The sequence below is a fragment of the Esox lucius genome, chromosome 1, assembly GCF_011004845.1.
Source record: "Esox lucius isolate fEsoLuc1 chromosome 1, fEsoLuc1.pri, whole genome shotgun sequence".
NCBI classification, from domain to species: domain Eukaryota; kingdom Metazoa; phylum Chordata; class Actinopteri; order Esociformes; family Esocidae; genus Esox; species Esox lucius.
The window spans coordinates 41,169,094-41,192,623 of record NC_047569.1 but is presented as its reverse complement, the minus strand read 5'-3'; the positions used below and the strand labels follow the sequence as shown (position 1 = coordinate 41,192,623).

Here is a 23,530-nt window from a genome sequence, read left to right as displayed (position 1 = left end):
CAGGACCAACACTATGTGATGTGGTTTTTGCTCCACAGGTGAACATGAAAAAAGAATGACTCAAGATGTTTGAATCACTCAGACTTTCAAAACGTCTTCTTAACCATTATACCTATAGTACTGACAGATATGATTAGTATATGTATAATTACTAGATATATAATTAATAAATAAATAAATATATCTCCTTTACAAATAAGAATGGGAATAACTACTGCTAACAATAGGTGAACTTATGCTGATAGAGTAATATGGCACCCTATTCCCTCCATAGTGATGTATTGCTGATAGAGTAATATGGCACCCTATTCCCTCCATACTACTGCTGACACTACAGCCACAGTTGACATGGTTGTCCCAAACTACAGACTGAGGAGTGGAAATCTAAAGCCTCTAAGACAAAGTGGAACAAGGAAAAGTTTGTGTGTGTATATCGAGTGTGTGTGTGTGTGTCAGGTGTCTGTCAAAGCAGGAACTAGGAGGCTTTCTGGTGTGCCCTTGGAGGGCAAGGTCTTCCCAGAGCCCCTCTCCAAAACAACACCGTGCGCACAAACACACGCGTCCTGCTGCATAAAAAGCCCAGCAGCATGGTGAGGGTTAGGAGCAGCCGACTGGCACAAGCCCAGACGTTGAGTCTGACCAACCACCCCTAAACATCTTCCTCCATTCCTTCTATCAAACACACACACACACACAGAGAGTTCAAACAACACACTCTGAAATATGGGTAAATGGTAACCAAGTAAGGACAGGCAGAAGGAGAGGTTACACAGAAAGACAAAGACAAACAGAACACGTGAGTGACACACAGAGAGACATAGGAGAGACAGAGAGAGAGAAAGTGGCATCACCTTAGAGATATGATCATTGTGGAATGTGGCACAGTCCAATGTGACCAGACATGTTTGTGAGATGATGTCAGAGACAACAAAACAACAGGCAGACAGGAGAGGGGAGGTGGGAGGGGGGAAGCCTACCAAAACAACTGTGTGTGTGTGTGTGTGTGTGTGTGTGTGTGTGTGTGTGTGTGTGTGTGTGAGAGAGAGAGAGAGAGAGAGAGAGAGAGAGAGAGAGGGAGAGAGAGAGACAGACAGAGACAGTATTTAGTATGTTATTATCTCACACAAATGTATTGGTTTATTTTAGAACAATATATGTGGTATACATTGCTGCTTTGGCAATATTTACGCAATGTTTTTCCTGCCAATAAAGCAATTGAAATTGAATCTAATTTTTTTTTACACAGACAGCGAGAGAGGGAGACAGGGACAGAGAGAGAAAGAGAGATTGATTCTGGCACTTTAAGGGTTGTGGGATTAGTGACTCTCAAGATTATTTACCCCCTTGGATTTGACCAAACTTATTCAACTGTTCTCACAAAATGCTGTGTGAAAATGATGCTACTTCACACGATGCTACACAGCCACAACACAAAGAAACAAAACTAAAACCAACTAAAAACTATAGAAACAAAAGGAAGAATGTTCTTTTTGTCAATAATACATTCATGGTACAAATGGCTGGTTTGGTCAGTTTCTTTAAATGCATCTTTGGTATGTCAACAGATTTGTTTTCATTTTACTGCCAGACTTAACATGCTGGCAGAAAAGCAGCCCTTTTCAATACTGAATTTAATATAATTGACAGAACAATAAGCCACTACAATACACTCGAAAAACATTCCCTCTGAATTCACAAGTAATCCAAGAGGTAATCCTAGTATTTCATGAGTCGGCTATCCTGTAATCTGATTACAACATTCCTAAAAGCAGCGTGTCAGACTAGAGACTGACAGAGTTCACAAAACCATCCCAATTAAATAGATTCATCATTCATCTTTCAAAAAAATACAATAATTGTGCCTACTATTTTATGAGGAAATCTCAGTTGTTTTACTCTGGCCTCTTTGCTATCATGAGTCTTAACAAACAATGCTATCTGAATCTCTATACTCATCCATTCCATAAACACAGGCACAATAGAGCCCGGGCAGTTCTGGAGGGATTGTCTTCCAGCTGACTCAACCCCCAGACGTGATGTTCTGAATGGTCTGCTTAACCCTGGTTGGTTCCAGCTGACTCAACCCCCAGACGTGATGTTCTGAATGGTCTGCTTAACCCTTGTTGGTTCCAGCTGACTCAACCCCCAGACGTGATGTTATGAATGGTCTGCTTAACCCCTGTTGGTCATCAAAATACAAACTTGGTAAAATACAGCAGGTATGCAGCCCTTGATGCATTATACAATAGAAAATAACTTTATTAATCTCCGGGAGGAAATTTCTGTGGAACAGCAGCATAGCACAATATAAAATTCACAAAAAAGTTATAATAGTAATAATTATTTTGAAGGAAGCCCTACTTTATATTTTATATTTACATTTCCATTTAAAACAGCCTAGTAATATATAAGGCTGGGGGAGGAGGTTATGGTCCAGAGCAGTTCTAAAGCTTTTTCCAATAGTGCCTCAGGACAGCAGAGTCTAGTGGTTCGAGCATCTGACCAGCGACATAAAGGTCGACAACATGAAATGTCTGTTATTCTGAGTCTAGTGGTTCGAGCATCTGACCAGCAACATAAAGGTCGACAACATGAAATGTCTGTTATTCTGAGTCAGTTAACCCTTAATGTCCCACGGGTGCCAAACCGCCATGAATGATTGTGGTGCCAGAAAGGACTTCGCTATGCTTATAAGACACATCATCTGCCTGGCATTATTGTGCGTTTAAAACAACTGATTCATTTAAGGACAACTGCACTGAATAACTACATTCAACTAGGGGCCTAATAACAGACAGCAATGGAGTGAGGGAGACAGGAAGACAGACAGATAGACAGAGAGATGGACAGACAGAAATAGAGTGAGGCAGAAAGAGATAGTGAGAGATACATCAGCAATTGTCACAAAGTGCTTTTCCAGACACGCAGCCTGAAGCCGTGGCAGTGTCCAGGTTGGGAACAGGAAACAGTGGGGTGTTGTAGTAGGAAGTAGCTGGGTCATCCTCCGTTTCCATCCTTCCTCCTTTTATTACTGCCAGTTGTTGGACAACAGGACGAGAACATCTGGACAAAGGCCCACTCCCGCTAACGTTTACTTACAAATGTTAGTTTTCTTTAAAATAAGTCAGCTAACGTAAACCGTTAATGGCATCCCACTGCAGTTTATTAACTTTCAGTATAACTGATAATAACGATACTACAAACAACATACCCAACTTCATAGCACTTTTCATATACTTTCTAAGCTCTTGTTAACATGACAGGCCAGCCAATAGAGTCCAAGTCTCCGATGGCGAGATGGTCATGTCAGAGAGAGAAAAGAGAAAAGAGGAGGTGGATGATGGAGCGTAAAGGCACTGCAATTTTAATGATGACTTTGACCTTGTAGAGGGGAACCTCTGGGCCAGAATCCTACAGCTGGTGGCCTTCACCTCTTCCATTCAGGGTGGCACCCCCCCGCCTGTGGCTTCACCCACCACAGAGTGAACAGCACTAGTGGTCCTAACTACTCAGTCCCTAACCCTAACCCTAACTACTCAGTCCCTAACCCTAACTACTCAGTCCCTAACCCTAACCCTAACTACTCAGTCCCTAACCCTAACCCTAACTACTCAGTCCCTAACCCTAACTACTCAGTCCCTAACCCTAACCCTAACTACTCAGTCCCTAACCCTAACCCTAACCCTAACTACTCAGTCCCTAACCCTAACCCTAACTACTCAGTCCCTAACCCTAACCCTAACTACTCAGTCCATAACCCTAACCATAAGTACTCAGTCCCTAACCATAACTACTCAGTCCCTAACCATAACTACTCAGTCCATAACCCTAACCCTAACTACTCTGTCCCTAACCCTAACCCTAACTACTCAGTCCCTAACCCTAACTACTCAGTCCCTAACCCTAACTACTCAGTCCCTAACCATAACTACTCAGTCCCTAACCATAACTACTCAGTCCCTAACCCTAACCACTCAGTCCCTAACCCTAACCATAACTTCTCAGTCCCTAACCATAACTACTCAGTCCCTAACCATAACTACTCAGTCCCTAACCCTAACCCTAACTACTCAGTCCCTAACCCTAACCCTAACTACTCAGTCCCAACCTAATGTCTTCTTCAGAGGCGTCAGGCTTCTCAAATGATGTTGTTCTCAAAACAATCTGTTTTAGTTTAAATCCCACCTGAACCAGACAACTCCTACTTTCCGACCGCGCTGCTGTTAAAGAGCCAGAGCTCTCCCAGACCACCCCCCCCAAGTCCTCCCCCACACCCCCTCCCCTCCCAAGCTCACCCCCAACACTCCCTCGATATTACAAATGTGTTGGAACATACAAAACTGATCTGTGACCAGTGGCGTGACTAGGAGCAGCTTCCACTTCTCTCGGCCAGACCACACTATCCCCAGCTCAGTCATCCCTGTTGCCAGGGTACCATCAACATTACCAAACTCCTAACCAGTGATTCACCGGGACCCATCGCGGTGATACCTCCCCACCCACAACACTTTTCCCGGGCTCCTTAGTAACGCTAGGCACTTCCACAACCACAGCAGCATTAGCTTAAAGGCTGGAGTAGTGCGCTGACCTCAAAACACAAAACACTGAGAAAGAATCTGTCTCCCCTGAGAGCTCCACGCAAGCAGCTCCACAACCACTACACCATCAGTCAGACAGACAGTTTATCTCAACGTAAAACTGTGTGATTGTACAGTTGGGACAGTAAACTGAAAATGATTGACACCAACCAACCGAATCACTCATCACAGGCATGTCGATGATGTCACTCATTCAGGTAAATAAGACACTTTATGGCTATAATAATCCAACTAATAAGATGACAAAACTGGTTAGTTACTTTGTAAAGCTAGTCAGTTGGCTGGTTAGTGAGGTAGTTAGTATACGGGTCTGGTCCTGGAGGCTGGGCCACCGGAACCGAATGCCCTGTGGCTGGGCCTCAACGGGAACCGAATGCCCTGTGGCTGGGCCTCAACGGGAACCGAATGCCCTGTGGCTGGGCCTCAACGGGAACCGAATGCCCTGTGGCTGGGCCTCAACGGGAACCGAATGCCCTGTGGCTGGGCCTCAACGGGAACCGAATGCCCTGTGGCTGGGCCTCAACGGGAACCGAATGCCCTGTGGCTGGGCCTCAACAGGAACCGAATGCCCTGTGGCTGGGTCTCAACGGGAACCGAATGCCCTGTGGCTGGGCCTCAACGGGAACCGAATGCCCTGTGGCTGGGCCTCAACGGGAACCAAATGCCCTGTGGCTGGGCCTCAACGGGAACCGAATGCCCTGTGGCTGGGCCTCAACGGGAACCGAATGCCCTGTGACTGGGCCTCAACGGGAACTGAATGCCCTGTGACTGGGCCTCAACGGGAACTGAATGCCCTGTGGCTGGGCCTCAACGGGAACTGAATGCCCTGTGACTGGGCCTCAACGGGAACCGAATGCCCTGTGACTGGGCCTCAACGGGAACTGAATGCCCTGTGGCTGGGCCTCAACGGGAACCGAATGCCCTGTGACTGGGCCTCAACGGGAACTGAATGCCCTGTGGCTGGGCCTCAACTGCCACATTTTTATCGGTTTCTTTGCATAGTGCTTTGCATGTATGTGTGTGTGTCTGTGTGTGTGTCTGTGTCTGTTTGTGCATGCATGTGTGCGTGCGTGTACATACACCAATCTCTCCCTCTGGTTTCATTATTTGTGATCAGCATTGTGAAGTTAGTAAGTTAGGAGAGATACAAACACAACATGAATATTTCACAAACTTTAGCACTAAATGATAAACAAGTAGAGTTTGGTCTGTCAGCACCTGGTCAAGTGTCTGATGAGATCATACACTACTCTAACACACAACAACTATATAATCTACAACAACCTCAACAATAACGACTTCATTGACAACATCAAGCTCATCATTAACAACAACAACCTCATCAACAACAACTCATCAATAACAACAACCTCATCATCATCATCAACCTCATTAACAACAACCTCAAGAAGAAGAAGAACAACAACAACAACAACAATCTCATCTGCATCACCAACCTCATCCGCATCAACCTCATCACCATATACAACAGCCTCAACAACATCAACCTCATACACAAAAACAGCCTCATCCGCATCAACCTCATCACCATATACAACAGCCTCAACAACATCAACCTCATACACAAAAACAGCCTCATCCGCATCAACCTCATCACCATATACAACAGCCTCAACAACATCAACCTCATACACAAAAACAGCCTCATCCGCATGAACCTCATCACCATATACAACAGCCTCAACAACATCAACCTCATACACAAAAACAGCCTCATCCGCATCAACCTCATCACCATATACAACAGCCTCAACAACATCAACCTCATACACAAAAATAGCCTCATCCGCATCAACCTCATCACCATATACAACAGCCTCAACAACATCAACCTCATACACAAAAACAGCCTCATCCGCATCAACCTCATCACCATATACAACATCCTCAACAACATCAACCTCATACACATGAACAGCATCATCCACATCAACCTCATCACCATATACAACAGCCTCAACAACATCAACCTCATACACATAAACAGCCTCACCCACATCAACAACAACCTCATCAACTGGTTGGTCAATATGACCAACTACTATTGGTACACACACAGAGAGTATTGGTAAGCAAACAGTTCTGTTCCAAATAGTAGGGTCTAGTCTATCAGAGAGGCAAGTGAAGGGAGAAAAGGTGTTCAATTGAAAGAGGGAGGGTGATGGAGGGTGATGGAGGGTGATGGAGGGAGGGTGATGGAGGGAGGGTGAAGGAGGGTGATGGAGGGAGGGTGATGGAGGGTGATGGAGGGAGGGTTATGGAGGGTGATGCATGGAGGGTGATGGAGGGAGGGTGATGGAGGGTGATGGAGGGAGGGTGATGGAGGGTGATGGAGGGAGGGTGATGGATGGAGGGTGATGGAGGGAGGGTGATGGATGGAGGGTGATGGAGGGAGGGTGATGGAGGGTGATGGAGGGAGGGTTATGGAGGGTGATGCATGGAGGGTGATGGAGGGAGGGTGATGGATGGAGGGTGATGGAGGGAGGGTGATGGAGGGTCATGGAGGGAGGGTGATGGATGGAGGGTGATGGAGGGATGGTGATGGAGGGAGGGTGATGGAGGGTGATGGAGGGAGGGTTATGGAGGGTGATGGATGGAGGGTGATGGAGGGAGGGTGATGGATGGAGGGTGATGGATGGAGGGTGATGGATGGAGGGTGATGGAGGGAGGGTGATGGATGGAGGGTGATGGAGGGAGGGTGATGGAGGGAGGGTGATGGAGGGTGATGGATGGAGGGTGATGGAGGGAGAGACCGCAGGAAGCAGCTTCTACTTTATATCAACAACACACAGGTCACATGACCAATCATTACAAGCTACTATAACCCTTCATCTGGTAAACCGTGCTCCTCCTATCCTTATAAACCAGTGTGTATCTGGTAAACCGCGCTCCTCCTGTCCTTATAAACCAGTGTGTAACTGGTAAACCACGCTCCTCCTATCCTTATAAACCAGTGTGTATCTGGTAAACCGTGCTCCTCCTATCCTTATAAACCAGTGTGTATCTGGTAAACCGCGCTCCTCCTGTCCTTATAAACCAGTGTGTATCTGGTAAACCGTGCTCCTCCTATCCTTATAAACCAGTGTGTATCTGGTAAACCGTGCTCCTCCTATCCTTATAAACCAATGTGTATCTGGTAAACCGTGCTCCTCCTATCCTTATAAACCAGTGTGTATCTGGTAAACCGTGCTCCTCCTATCCTTATAAACCAATGTGTATCTGGTAAACCGTGCTCCTCCTATCCTTATAAACCAGTGTGTATCTGGTAAACCGTGCTCCTCCTATCCTTATAAACCAGTGTGTAACTGGTAAACCGCGATCTTCCTGTCCTAATAAACCAGTGTGTAACTGGTAAACCGTGCTCCTCCTATCCTTATAAACCAGTGTGTAACTGGTAAACCGCGATCCTCCTGTCCTTATAAACCAGTGTGTATCTGGTAAACCGTGCTCCTCCTATCCTTATAAACCAGTGTGTATCTGGTAAACCGTGCTCCTCCTATCCTTATAAACCAGTTTGTAACTGGTAAACCGCGCTCCTCCTGTCCTTATAAACCAGTGTGTATCTGGTAAACCGTGCTCCTCCTGTCCTTATAAACCAGTGTGTAACTGGTAAACCGCGCTCCTCCTGTCCTTATAAACCAGTGTGTATCTGGTAAACCGCGATCCTCCTGTCCTAATAAACCAGTGTGTAACTGGTAAACCGCGCTCCTATTAAGGGGCAGGGTGAATACCAGGAAGAGTACCAACATAGAAGAGAAACAAAAAGAACAGCCAGACCAGCCTGGACTGAGAGGCTGGAGAGATGGCATCCCATCATGGTGCTGTGGTTTTCACCAGGGTCCATAGGACATTTAACACATAAACCAGTGTTGAAGATGCATGGACAAATTTCATGCTAACAATCTGAAACATTTTCAGTAGAAGATTTGACACCTTAACGATAATAACAATGTCATTTTCAACAATCACTGCAATGCCTATAACATCTTATCTGGTTTTAACTGCCCCCGTTTCCTCCCCGCCTCTCCTCCCCTGCCCCCTCCTTCTTTGACTCTCTCACTCTTTCCATCTCTTTGTCCTTATCTGGTTCTCACAATTTTCATTGTCTTGAAAAATATGAGAGTGCCACCAACCCTTCTCAGTGTTTTGAATTTCTTCCTCCCACCTCTCACTTGTGAGCAGAATGTAATGTCAGGAGTAGCAGGGTCTTTAAATATCCTGTCCACATTAGGACGTGAGCAACGTCAGGTGACAGCAATAACACCAGCTAAATGGGCCCCATTGTCCTAGATACAACCTGCTGCCTTGCTTATGTCTGTCTATGTGTTTGTGTGTGTCTGTCACTCTTCCTGTCAGGGAGTTAAAATGGAGGGTTGCGTTTGGGTTGATCAGGGTCCTGAACCTCTCTATTCCAACTATACTAAACATTCCATCTCATTGAGCTGAGAGGCTCTGCTGCTACATTCTCAGTCTGTCCCACTGCTTAGCGGTTATTGGCTGGAAATGGAAGATGGGGATAGGGCCAGGACAAGGGGATAGGGCGGGGACTAGGGGATAGTGCCGGGACTGGGGCTGGGGACCAGGGGCTGGACTGGGGGATAGGGCCGGGACTGGGGGATAGGGCCGGGACTAGGGGATAGGGCCGGGACTAGGGGATAGGGCCGGGACTGGGGGATAGGGCCGGGACTGGGGCTGGGGACCCGGGGCTGGACTGGGGGATAGGGCCGGGACTGGGGGATAGGGCCGGGGCTGGGGGATAGGGCCGGGGCTGGGGGATAGGGCCGGGGCTGGGGGATAGGGCCGGGACTGGGGGATAGGGCCGGGACTGGGGGATAGGGCCGGGACTGGGGGATAGGGCTGGGACTTGGTCTAGGAACTGCACTCTTAGCAGAACTGTAGACTGTTTATTGCCCTCATATTAGTAGGGCTGTGATGCCTCTATTCTCATCACTGTTCTGGACTGAGAGGCATGAGGGACGGTAGTATTTCTTCACCCTTTACAGTGTTAAAGTGTTAAAGTGTTAAAGTGTTAAAGTGTTAGTGCTGCGTGGTGTTGTGTCTATATTGTCAGGATTTCCCCCTTGATCGGCTCAGCTCTCCTTGACCCTTGACCCTGCTGAGACACATCTAAGAGGAGAACAATGAGTTAGTAGCCGGTGTTATGAAGACATACAGGGAGGATAGGAATGGATGTCGACCAGCTGTAAAACGCGCACGCGCACATACACACACACATACACACATACACACAGATGACATCATGGCAAAGACTGCTATAAGGCACATGGATAGAGAAGAGAGGAAACAGAAAGAGAGAGGTTTTTACTGTAACACACATTATCAGTGGAATGGATGTTTTACAAATGGACATAAACAGTAGAAAGAGATGATTGTGCTGTAACACACATTATCAGTGGAATGGATGTTTTACAAATGGACATAAACAGTAGAAAGAGATGATTGTGCTGTAATACACATTATCAGTGGAATGGATGTTTTACAAATGGACATAAACAGTAGAAAGAGATGATTGTGCTGTAACACACATTATCAGTGGAATGGATGTTTTACAAATGGACATAAACAGTAGAAAGAGATGATTGTGCTGTAACACACATTATCAGTGGAATGGATGTTTTACAAATGGACATAAACAGTAGAAAGAGATGATTGTGCTGTAACACACATTATCAGTGGAATGGATGTTTTACAAATGGACATAAACAGTAGAAAGAGATGATTGTGCTGTAATACACATTATTTGTTTCAGTCACATCGTTCCAATACCTGATGAGTAGGCAGAGAAGCAAGGGCGTAGGAGCCGTGGGCACAGAGGGGACATGTACCCCTCAATATTAGAAATGGGTTAAATTGGGCCCCACAACAATGGTTTTTGGGCCCCACAACAAACACTTTTGTTTTGACAAAATTAGGCGTTGGAACTTGTCACGTCCCACCATGACCGAATCCGACATTCTCATTCATTCATTCATGACGGGCAGTGTGTGTAGGCTGGCAAAGTGGATTATTGTAGCTATAAGTCATGTTTTCACAGTAAGTACCACGTGTATAAACATCAGTACATTTTCATAGCTATAGAACGAACATCATAAAATATAAGCTTTCTTCTGTAAGACGTAGTTAGCTAGCTCTCTTTACATCCAGGTTTTATCTAACAAACGTTACAGTAATGTAAATCATTGATGAGTGCCACCTCAAGACAGACTGTTGATCTGTCATCATGTAAATCAGTCATTGAATATGATCTCTGATAAAAGAACAGCATCTGAATTTAGGGTTGTACTGTGTGTTTACTTTATGCAGGAGAGAAGCAGTCATAACAATAACACTGGTCAGAAAGGCAGACAGAGCGAGGAAGAGAGAGAGATGCCTCAAACCAACAGGTAAGATAGAGAGAAGTATTAATTCAAGGTGTCTATAGGAGCAGATTGGAAAACTTAAAGCTGGACTAACATGCCTGACTGAGATGTTACCAACATCACTGTAGTATTAGTCATTTTAAAGAAGCACTCTGGTTACATTATCATCTATCTGTAATGCCTTTCCAGCAGACAAGTCCCACTATGCACTCTGGTTACATTATCATCTATCTGTAATAACTTTCCAGCAGACAAGTCCCACCATGCACTCTGGTTACATTATCATATATCTGTAATGCCTTTCCAGCAGACTAGTCCCACCATGCACTCTGGTTACATTATTATCTATCTAAAACGCCTTTCCAGCAGACTAGTCCCACCATGCACTCTGGTTACATTATTATATATCTGAAACGCCTTTCCAGCTGAAAAGTCCCACCATGCCCTCTGGTTACATTATTATCTATCTGAAACACCATTCCAGCTGAAAAGTCCCACCATGCACTCTGGTTACATTATTATCTATCTGAAACGCCTTTCCAGCTGAAATGTCCCACCATGCACTCTGGTTACATTATTATCTATCTGAAACTCCTTTCCAGCTGAAAAGTCCCACCATGCCCTCTGGTTACATTATTATCTATCTGAAACGCCATTCCAGCTGAAAAGTCCCACCATGCAAAAGAAATTCATACAAAGTATAATTTTCTAATGCTGGTTAGGACTATTGCATGTTCAGAAATCCCTACTTAAAGTTAAATTTACTGGAATATTCACACTGAATGCTTGTGTCCTATCAAAACCGAGAACTACATATTAAACATTCACACTATAGTTAAATGTGTGTCCCCTAACATCAGTCGCTCTTACACCCTTGCAGGAAAGACAGATTCGTGACCATGTATAGCATGCAGTTCTGTTGACAAACGCCTAGGTGCCACTATTTGCTATTTAGCGCCATACTTTTGAACATGCCTATGACCTCACAGGCCCTGGTCAAAAGTGTACCCCAACCATCTCTACTTGCCATGGAGATTTTATTATGTTGTGGTGATGACTACATTACTACTACATATTCATAAATTGGCAACAGAAAGAGCAGCTTATTGGTTTTTCAGTGGGATAAGACTTACAGCATATATATATAGTGACACCACAACCTTACAGCCAATCAGAATGATACCCTAACATCAACAGCCATTCGGGGTGAAACCCTAAACACCAGGGCCAACATAACTTTGGTAAAGCTGCATTAGATAGGATTTATTCAGTAAAAAAAAGTGCCGGTGGAATGTCATTTTATAATTTTTGGAGCACGCCGCTACTTCCCAGCCAATCGTCTTCTGCGAAGCAGGCTTTCCTCCTTGGCTTATTTTACCAGGATGATATTATTCATAGCGTAACTATGCCCTAAGGGGCGAAGTTTGCTTACTGTAAGAAACTATAATGGCAGCTAGAGACCAGGACGACAAACCGTCAGTTCCTCCCTTGTCTGCTACAGCATACACTACAAAAATAGTAAAGCGAAAGAAGGCTTAGACCAACTCTGTAGCTAGCTACCAGAAACCCTAAGCTAACATTAGCAGGGCTAAGAAGAACTTAATTGGTCGAACTCTGAGTTAGTGCTTTTTTTGGAACAGGTCATTCCATTTTTCATATTTTTATTCGGAACGTGATTCTCTATCGGGCATTGGTGCAGAATCGCTTTCTGACGGATGAGTAATTGCAAAATGCTGTAATTGTTTTTTTTTACTGACCAAATCCTAGTGGAGCTGAATTTTTTTCTCAGATTTAACCAATAAATGTGTCTAACTACAGTACTGTAGCTATCTGGCTAAAACATTGCCACCATGCAACCAAAACTAGGAGCTCCGAAATGGAAGGACAAATCTAAAAGAGAATGTTTAAATATGTGTAGCAGTTCAGTAATGGCTGATGGGGACTGAGTAGGTTATGAATTGAAAAGATGTGACATAATTAATTACCTGTGTTGAAAACAAAGGGATTTGAATGTGGCATAGTTATGAATTAAAGCATTAAACAATTTTAAAAAATTGGACAGTCGTTTAATTACTATTAATACATTTTTTGTCCGGTGGTTTGGGTCCTAAATGTTCAATTCTGTCCCGGGCCCTGTCATTCCTTTCGGCGTCCCTGTATATACATAACTATATATATTATATATATACATACATACATAACACACACACACATACATACACACATACACAAATAACAGTATACATATATACTGTTATATATTCATAATTAAATCTATATATATATATAAATAAATGCTTTCTGCCATTGAGCAGTTTACAGGCAATTACGGGGACATCTGTCCATTGCAAACAAGACAGACGGGCGGGCAGACGGCGCCTTCGTGGTACGATAGAACCCCATTGTGAACCGTTTCCTCTGCAGCCGGCCTTGAACAATCAGCTAGCTACTGTCCCAGTGAGCGAGGCACATTAATGAATGAATACAACGGATTTTGGAAGCACTTGACCTTGAAATCCCCAAGAAAATCCCCAAATTAACTAGAACAGCGGAAGAGAGGTGTATAGTTACACAGTGGAAGCCAACAGTTCACCAGGTGAGTTGTCCACCTGCTAGAAACGGAACTCACAGATAAACTCACATTCATGTCTGTCTCTCTCACATCCATTCACACACATTCTTCTTTTCTCTAATGTAAAAAAACATCAAAAACACCCAATAATCAAAAGTGCGCAAAAAGTAGGACAGTCTTCTGTTACTTACATATCTCCTCAGTTTCTTCTCGGGTGGCGACTTCCTCAACCAGCCTTGGAAGATGATCTCTCCGCCACCGCTCATGTTGAACCCACCGCTTCTCCAAAATCCGGTTGCAGAAGGAGCCTATAACCGCTCACTGGTACATGACTGGACCCGTCCAGCTCTTGATGTCCAGTTCTTCTGGTCACTGTGGATTGGTGCTATCTGATCCAAACACAGTTTGGTGCAGTCTTCTCCCCATTTAGCTTGTCGGTCTATAGCAAAAGGCTGGCTAAGCGCGAGGAGAGGAGGGGATGCTCCCGGGCTTCTATTAGTCCTTGGTGTCACGAGCTGTCACCATAACGCACAAGAACACAATCCCACCACCAGCCTGCTCGAGGAGCGATCCGGAGCGGAGCGGAGCGCAGCAACACCCCCTCGTTTTGTCCCTTGTCCCTCTTCCTCTCTCTATTCTCGAGAATTATTGGGCCATGCAGCTGCGCTGAGCGGTTAACTAGCACGGAGCCCGCGGGCGAAGGTTGCACTCAACGGATAACAGTGATGTAGGAAGTACTGAAGGGTGTCTGCACTTTGTTTTCCAATTCACACCACGCCCACTGAACGTCAGGGATGGGCTCTGAACATTTACAGCAGCGCTGGGATGAACACAGAGGGGCTGTGCTTTGGCTTCACGCAGTGTCCTATAAGAACCCGCTTTCAAGCAGTCAAAACATCAAGATTGAGTAGGCTTTAGTGTATGGTAACTTAACTGTAGAAGAGTAAACTCAATGCGTCTACACAGAAAAACGTTGTGAAGAAGTGTAAACCAATGGATCGGTGCAGCAATATGACCATTAATTCTATACTACTTTTCACACATTGAAAAAGTTTGACCGATCTCTAAATAGTCTAATAGGCTAAGATTAAGATTACATTTGAAGATTAAATTAAGAATGTTTCCTAGTCGGCAGAATAACCTGGTTTCCTGACACTTCCGCAAGCCAAAACAGCAGAAAGGCAAAAGATACTATTGACATAAAGTGCAGAAGATAAAACAAATATGATTTAAGGTGTATAACTGCACCATCTAGTGGTTAGAGTAGACACTGCAGAGGTTTTATATTCCTGTGGGCACCAGAAAAACAGAAATCCTCAACACCAACCTCTAATGTAAGTGTAACCCTAAATTTAAGCCCCATAGAGCCTTTTCCTTGTGGGAAACAACTAAAAAAACATTGCAGAGACCGAAATGTCAGGTTTCACCATGTATAGTAAAACCAGGAATGTTGTGTTTGTATCTCTCCTAACTCACTAACTTCACAATACCTATCACAATAATAATGAAACCATGAAACCACACACACACACACACACAACTGCAGCTGATGACTTGATGACAGCATCACTCTGGGCCCACTATAATTCATGTGCCACACTGGGTTAGCTGAACATGCTGCTAGCAGCACTACTAGCTGTGCTACATTAGTCCACATGCACTTGGCAGCTAAAAGCTAAATTACATTTTACAAATTAGTTATGGAATTGGAAAGAAAAAAGCAGGATGTCAGGACAAGAGCTGTGGTGTGGCAGAGACATTCATGGCCTCAGGTATTTAGGATGGTCACATGAGCACAGACGGTAAACACAACTACAGTAAGACGGTGAAACAAAGGTGTGTGTCTCCATCTTGGAACATTATGTAATAACTCTGTAAGTGCACTGGACAGACACCTTGGAACAATACAGGATTACATTATTACAGGACCCAACCGTGTGAATTAGACAAACTGCCACTTTGGATACACTGGAAAGAATTAGGCTTAATTGTTTTCCTCAGCGACAGAACAACAGATGATGAACTTTATGGATAGAATATAGGATATTTACCACTGCGCTGGGCTTTATGAACAATACAGTGATCCACAAAGCATTAAAACATTTTGACTTTGTATGAACAGCAGCAGACACCATTTGATTATTTGTATATTTTTTATAAATAAAAAAACATTGATTGTTCAACAGACAAGTGAAAAGCGCCATACGGTTTAAACTTTACAGAAGGCAAGAATGGGAGTATCTAGGGAATGGAATGACATCTCTGATGTTGTCAACTCCTAGAACACATTGGAGGTAGCGCTCAAAGCCCATCCCAAACCCACCATGTGGAACAGAACCAAACCGCCGTAGATCCAGATACCTGCAGAGAACATTTCAAGGACATTAGAACAAAACAATAGAACACTTAATATCACAAGTCAGAATAAAACAGACACAAACATACTGAATTTGAACAGATTATAATAATACCGAAAAAAGCTGAACATAAAACTAATATCACAAAGAATAAAAAATTATCAGAACTAACTGCAAAGATTAAAATAAAACACGTTAGACCATAATTGGACTATGCTAGGACAAATTCGAATATGATAGGACAGATTAGACAATGATAGGACAGATTAGACAATGATAGGACAGATTAGACAATGATAGGACAGATTAGACAATGATAGGACAGATTAGACAATGATAGGACAGATTAGACAATGATAGGACAGATTAGACAATGATAGGACAGGTTAGACAATAATAGGACAGGTTAGACCATCTGAACAGAATAGACCTGAACAGAATAGACCTGAACAGAACCATAAAGTACTTCATCATAAAAGTAGAAACCCCCATTATAAAATGAAAAGGGTCACCATATCAACATGTAGCAAAAGCTATATTTAAGCCATAAGGGATGACGCAGTGTGGTATATGGCCAATATACCATGGCTAGGAGCTGTTCTTAGACATGACACATTGCGAAGTGCCTGGCCGTGGTATATTAGCTATATACCACAAACCCCTGAGATTCCTTTGGCCTCATGTAAGCGCTGAGGTGTGCGGTTATTCCCTGTTGTGTGTTAATACTTTCATATACAACATTAAAAAGCTCTTACCATCTGTAGGTCTCGTCCAACCCAGCCCTAAACAACAGACAGAATGTAGTTTAAGAGATGAGCAATTACCAAGCAAATACCAAATGAATACACTGTTATGACCATGTTATTGTTATTAGAAAGCCTACAGACATGATGAAACCACAGGGCAGAAGACTACAGACATGATGAAACCACAGGGAAGGAGGAGGTTCTCACAATGCCAGCCGTGTCTTCAGCAGGTCCAATCTCTCCTCTCGGAGGGTTCCCCCACACAGCTCTCCTACCCCTGGTACCAACAGGTCTACTGCTGCCACCTGAACAGGCACATGGGACAGATGGAGACACATCCACACTAAATAGGCTTTGACTAAATAGGCTTCCAACTTTGACCCTAGACCTTTAGAAGCTGACAAGACTGCAAGTGTATAAGAAATCTGTTTATAACCCTTCAGGGACGACTGTGGTTGAAATGACATGACCAGTACAGAACCCGGACCTCTGAAACGCTGTCCAGTCTTACCAATTGAAAATAAATTCCAGTTAATGATTGGGTCTGACACAGGCATTAGGCGATCTTACTGTGTGAAGAGGTTTGTCCAGATTGTCTCGTGCATAGAAGGGCTTCAGTGTATATGGGTAGTCAGTCACAAACAGAGGGATGTTGCCACAATGTTTTACCAGATACTTCTCATGTTCAGTCTGCAGATCACAACCCCACTGGCAGGGAGAGAGAGAGAGAGAGAGAGAAGGACCGAGGGGGGGGGGGGTAGGGAGACAGAGAGAGAGAGGGAGGGAGGGAGAAGGACAGGGGGGGGAGACAGACAGAGAGAGAGAGGGAGGGAGAAGGACAGGGGGGGGTAGGGAGACAGACAGAGAGAGAGAGAAGGACAGAGGGGGGGGGTAGGGAGACAGACAGAGAGAGAGAAGGACAGAGGGGGGGGTAGGGAGACAGACAGAGAGAGAGAGGGGGGGGGAGAAGGACAGAGGGGGGGGTAGGGAGACAGACAGAGAGAGAGAGGGGGGGGGGGGAGAAGGACGGGGGGGGCAGAGAGAGAGAGAGAGAGAGAGGTAGGGAGACAGACAGAGAGAGAGAGAGAGGGGGGGGGAGACAGACAGAGAGAGAGGGGGGGGGGAGAAGGACAGAGGGGGGGGGGGGGTAGGGAGACAGACAGAGAGAGAGGGGGGGGGGAGAAGGACAGAGGGGGGGGTAGGGAGACAGACAGAGAGAGAGGGGGGGGGGGAGAAGGACAGAGGGGGGGGGGTAGGGAGACAGACAGAGAGAGAGGGGGGGGGGGGTAGGGAGACAGACAGAGAGAGGGGGGGGGGGACGGGGGGGCAGACAGAGAGAGGGGGGGGGGAGAGGGTTGACATTCCTTTATACATGACTGAAACTTTCATCTCTATGCCGTGAAACTACAATAATTTGACACAATCCAGAGGGTAATGCTTTCTAAAAGACAAAACAGAATCTTGCTCTACTTACATCTGTTTCGAAAGCAAATTTCTGAGAGCTGCGGTTTAGAATATCTATGGCTTCTGTGTAGGTTATCCTAAATAAAGAGATAGCACAGAGAGAAATTACAAGCATCGTCCAACCACCTTGGTATGCCTCAAAAATGTCCAATTATATACAGCAGTACCAGGGCCCAGAGGAGCTGTAGTGAAGGCCAGGCACCTGAAACCTGTTTCTGGGGAACAACAGGCCAGTCCTTGCATTTAATCTACTCCAGAGCTAGAGCACCTCAATCTACTTGTCAACAAATCACCAACCCTTAAATAAGCAAATCAGGTGAGTTTAGCGTTAGCATTATGGAAAATCTGCGGATAGATCTGACCCATGTAAGCAACAGGATAACACAAAACATAGTCAGAACCTATTTTAATCATACACACTTACACGTTAAAACTGCTCTTCATCATCAGGTCTACGTTGTCCTTAGGAAAGACAGAAAAAACGAGTTAGTCATTATGTTCAGAGAATTTCCAGTATATAGTGTCATGAAAAAGTACTTGGCCAGTCTGAATCCATATTCCATTATATTATATTTTTCACATTGAACTTTATCAGATCTTTTTGTGGGATTTAGTAGTACACAGAGATAATCTATACTCTGGTTTCTTACATTGTGTTCTGGTGTTGGTATTTAGTTGATATACTCTGGGTTCTTACATTGTGTTCTGGTGTTGGTATTTAGTTGATATACTCTGGTTTCTTGCATTGTGTTCTGGTGTTGGTATTTAGTTGATATACTCTGGGTTCTTACATTGTGTCCTGGTGTGACATGTTTGTGAAACAGAGCCACATCCTCGGGACACTGAGCTAGGAGATGTTCCGTTGTGGACCTGAACATCTCCTCCATCACCTGAGAAGACAAGGACAACACTTAATGCTGAGTCATTTAGTCAATCAGGTCTAGAGAACAGAATCAGAGTTAAAACCTCCAGGTGAGTGAAGATCGCTGAATATTCCTTGTAAAACTAGTTATATACCAATCAAATTTCAATCAAATGTATTTATAAAGCCCTTTTTACAACAGCAGTTGTCACAAAGTGCTTTACAGAGACACCCAGCCTTAAACCCCAAGGAGCAAACAACAGTAGTGTTGGATTTCAGGGGCTAGGAAAAACTCCCTAAGAAGGCCGAATTTTAGGAAGAAACCTAGAGAGGACCCAGGCTCAGAGGGGTGACCAGTCCTCTTCTGGCTGTGCCGGGTGAGATATTAAGAGTCCAATTGGAATAATAAATAAATTTCTCTGGGCTAATATACCTATTATAAAGTCTTTCAACACATTATACATGATACCTTCATAAGATCCTCTAGTGACTGAGTGAAGGAGATCTCTGCCTCCACCATGAAGAACTCGGCCAGGTGACGTCGGCTCTGAGAGTTTTCTGCTCTGAACGTCGGTCCAAACGAAAACACCCCAGGAAACGCCCTGGATGAGGAAGACAAATTAAGTTCAGAAATATTCATCTTTAAAAAGACACTATCTGAATATCTCAAGTCAATTGATTAATTACTTAGGAATTAATTCTTGTTCAAATGTATTACTGAATTAGACTGACTGGATGATTGACTGACTGGCTCAAATACTGACTGATTTATCCCTTTCATTTTGGATTTTCTATTTACATACATGATCAGTTTCAGAAATGATGCTTTAGGTAAGGATTTCAATTTTAGTTGACACCTATTATCAAAAGGGGGGACAAATAATATTCGATTTGATTTAAAGCAGCTAGCTACGGAGCACGAGGAATATCGCCATTTTGGCGGTCTATCGTCCATACAGCTAACGACATAACAGAGGATTTTTGAGTTTCCCTGTCCAAAAACATAAGGTGCATCCTCTACGAAATATAGTGAGCAGTATACATCAGGACCTTAAAGTTACACAGAGTAACAGAGACACCAAGTAACAAGCCACATCACCATTCCCAAAACATTCATACTATGCTGAAGGCAGAACTTACCAGAAAACATCCCTAGTTTGGTTTGCCCGAAAACAAATGCATCAGATTTGTTGTCGGCAAGGCCTTCAGATACTTTTCAGAGTGGGAAAAAAGTAATAAATAATGGCCGGGCAGATTGATATACTAAATTCCTGACTCGCTCCAGTATCTCCTCACCCAGCAATGACCTCCAGGTGGAGCTGCCCAGAAACAACAAGGTACGCTGGGACAGAGAAGAAGGGCTGGCCCCCGTCCTCCTCCTGCTTCTCCTGAAACGCAGGCTGGCGGAGAGTAGAGGACACGTCAACATGACTAGCGACAGTTTGCTGCATTTAAGCCTTCAGGGATTTACTCAAACAAGCCTCAACAGGAAGTAGACACTTTAATCCCACCCAACAACTTCTAAATGAAGATGTGACATCAATATACTGTACATTGTCCTGTATAAAGTGTCTCCAACACAAACAGCAGTGTATAAGCTGCTAATGCAATGCAGTGAGTTCCTATATAGTTACCTCCACCTGAAAGAGTTCGCCAGCTCCTTCACAGTCATTGGAGGTGATGACCGGCGTGTGGACCTGAACATAGCCTTTGTCCTACAACAAAAGAAGCACTCACATGATGTTTTCTTATACATCTGCATGTCTATATGAGCATTTCAAAAAGGTTCATAATTGGCTTTATTTCTAATTAATATTTTAGAATGGATTGAAATACAGGCCTCACCCTGAAGTATAATTGAATCGCTGTGGTGGCTTCACTGCGTATTCGTAACAGGGAACTGAATGTGTTCGTTCTGCACCTCAGGTGAGGAAACTGACGAATATACTCCAGGTCATGTCTTTCCTTGACCTTAAAAGGAAAGTCCTGAAACAACAGAGGAAGACAACTGAGTCTGATCTTTGAAGGAGTCCTGAAACAACAGAGTAAGATAACTGGGTCTGATCTTAAAAAGGAAAGTCTTGAAACAAGAGAGCCTGATTATAGAGCTTCTACAAGCAAATGTCAGCCACACACTCACATATATAGGAAGCTACAGCTGAAGTGAAGACTTCACAAGTAAAAAAAATAATCAACACAATACGATACAGGCCGTGAATAGTTCTAAAATCCATTAAATAAAGATTTTTGCTTAAAACTGATAATAGATAGTAATTCTTGAGGGACAGGAGGAAATCTATACAGCACCAAATTACACACTTCCACCTTGAAAAGACGTCTTACAAGAAATTGGCATGAAGGCCATTTTGCAGCAAAGAAACTCATCCTGCAATCTCTTCTGACTGTTGCCTTTCAGCAAAAATGGTTTCTTAGCTGCAAAGAAGATGGTCTTTTCGGGCATGTTGTGTTTATATTATACAGAGTTACTGCAGTTAAAGTGTTTCTGTTATTCTCAACTTACCACAGGGTTACATTCTCCGACCACATGTATTTGGTTGGCTTGAAGTTCCACCTCCTGTCTTCTGCTGGGACTCTTGACCAGCAGTCCTGAGACCTCCACAGCACTGCCAAATGTCAGCAGTCTGGGGAAGCAGTAACAACCCATGAAGAGAGGTAGAGAACTGTTTGATATTTATTAATTCTTGGGATGCATCAATAAAAAGACAACACCGCCCCATAGGTGAGTTCAGGGTGATTCATTACCCACTACCTCCACTCTTTATGTTACTAAAACTTTCTGAATGCTTGATTTGTCTGCCCCATTGTCTCTCCTTGTTTCAACGTGCAGACGGGTGACAAATCAAAGGAAATAATCTTTGTTATGAGGGGTCACTGAATGGTTGGAAGTAAGAAAATTATGTGAATCATATGTTAATGCCTTTGCAGTCACCAGACCTCAACCCAGTTGAACACATATGGGAGATTTTGGACCAACATGTTCGACAACGCTCTCCACAACCATCCTCATCAAAACACACAAGCTCTTGGCCACTTTAGGATGAGTTTTCCTTAATATGTCTGTATACCACCTGTATCTCCTCACCTGTGGTTGAGCTGGGAGCTGGCCACGACCTGCAGGGACTGAAGAGAGCTCCCGTCATTCACGTGGAGAAACAGATTCTGCTTCTGGTGTCTCACGGAGCGAACCCAGCCCTGGGATTACCAAGATACATTATGTTAGTACAACGCAACCTCAGCCCTAGGACATCTGACGTAAAGAAGAACTACACTGTATGGAACTCATGTTAGCTAAGACTTTCACTTGACTAATTAACAGTTAAATGGAGACGCCCATTCAATCACTAATGGATGATATACGGTTGCACTGTGACGGACTGTGAGTAAGAGGCGGTCAAGCAGTTCAATAATTCACTACTCATTAATTAATCTAAGAATACGACAGTAAGACACTACCGTACCTGCACTTTGACATTTGTTCCCATGTCTGAACTTGAAACCGCCTCGCATATTCTCAGCTTTTTGGGGGGTTTCTGGCAGTAAAATCGAAGGCATTGGAATATTATTCGAGAAGCTGCAGACGCACTAATACACATTTTAACTGGCAACATTATCTAGAATGCTACGTCAAACTAATTGATGGGGTAAATACAGTCGCTAGATTAATCAACAATTACTAAAATTGAAAAGAGGAAGATACTTTCATTTAGATTATTTTCAACACAAATTGACATTTACGTTGTCCTTGTGCTTCCTGAATGAAGCTCACTTCCTATTTGGGTATCTTGCTATTGGAGCGAATAGGCGACATTCTTTTTAACTAGCCAATCGACGTGTTGAAATTTGACTCATGCTCATAGTCTTTCTGGGAGTTGTAGTTTGAGTTACAGCTTCAGGAAAAAGCTGTAAAATCACTCCCTATAATTGTCGAATTTGCAGAAATTACTAAATGTTTTACTAAGTCACGTGTTACTGTGCTTCACTATGCATTGTATATGGTTTATTTTAAGTACTTTGTGTAACCTTTTGTTTGTCGTTTCCTATATGCCTTTAGTGAGGTCATCATTGCAAATGACAGTTGGTTCTCAGTGGGCTTAAATGGTCAAATAAAGATGAAATATTAAAACAAAGATCTTATCCTGTTCATATGAAAAACGTTTCAGTTGTGATATGGTACTGGGCATGAAGGTTGCCAAATAGTTCACTACTGTGAGGAAAATGTATTAAAACTTGCAAAACAATCAATCAAATGTATTCATAAAGCCCTTTTTACATCAGCAGTTGTCACAAAGTGCATTTACAAAACCATAAAACCTAAACCAGGTCAGAAGCATGACCAGATGGACAAGGACAGGGACAACCAAGTGGAAGGGGGGCTGGCGGGGGGTTATCAGACTGTCAGCTGGAATCGTCAGGTATCGTATTGATCTGCAAAACAGCCAGGAGAACTTTGGACAGGGGCAGCAACGAATCTTTAGAGTCTGGTACTCGGAAGGTGTGGGCCAAGACCTC

General features: G+C 43.9%; 2 protein-coding genes across 3 annotated transcripts in view; both read right to left on the bottom strand.

Moving 5' to 3' along the window:
* The window catches only part of gab2 (GRB2-associated binding protein 2), a 92,552-nt gene extending 78,274 nt beyond the window's left edge, over nucleotides 1-14,278 (bottom strand). For both annotated transcript variants that reach the window (XM_029122116.2, XM_029122120.2), the window contains exon 1: nucleotides 13,763-14,278. In XM_029122116.2, coding sequence (XP_028977949.1) covers nucleotides 13,763-13,837 — 75 coding nt within the window. In that variant the 5' untranslated portion in view covers nucleotides 13,838-14,278. The remainder of the gene's footprint in view (nucleotides 1-13,762) is intronic.
* Nucleotides 14,279-15,726: 1,448 nt separating this feature from the next.
* Nucleotides 15,727-22,788, bottom strand: nars2 (asparaginyl-tRNA synthetase 2, mitochondrial). The gene is made up of 14 exons (XM_010868666.3): nucleotides 22,480-22,788; nucleotides 22,104-22,213; nucleotides 21,522-21,642; nucleotides 20,846-20,986; nucleotides 20,635-20,715; nucleotides 20,297-20,400; nucleotides 19,470-19,602; nucleotides 18,930-19,028; nucleotides 18,563-18,600; nucleotides 18,149-18,215; nucleotides 17,245-17,382; nucleotides 16,882-16,979; nucleotides 16,684-16,710; nucleotides 15,727-15,932 (listed from the first exon to the last, which is right to left on the bottom strand). Exons 1-14 carry the CDS (start codon nucleotides 22,627-22,629, stop codon nucleotides 15,788-15,790), a joined length of 1,452 nt encoding a protein of 483 aa, XP_010866968.1. The 5' UTR covers nucleotides 22,630-22,788; the 3' UTR covers nucleotides 15,727-15,787.
* Between the last annotated feature and the right edge of the window lie 742 nt (nucleotides 22,789-23,530).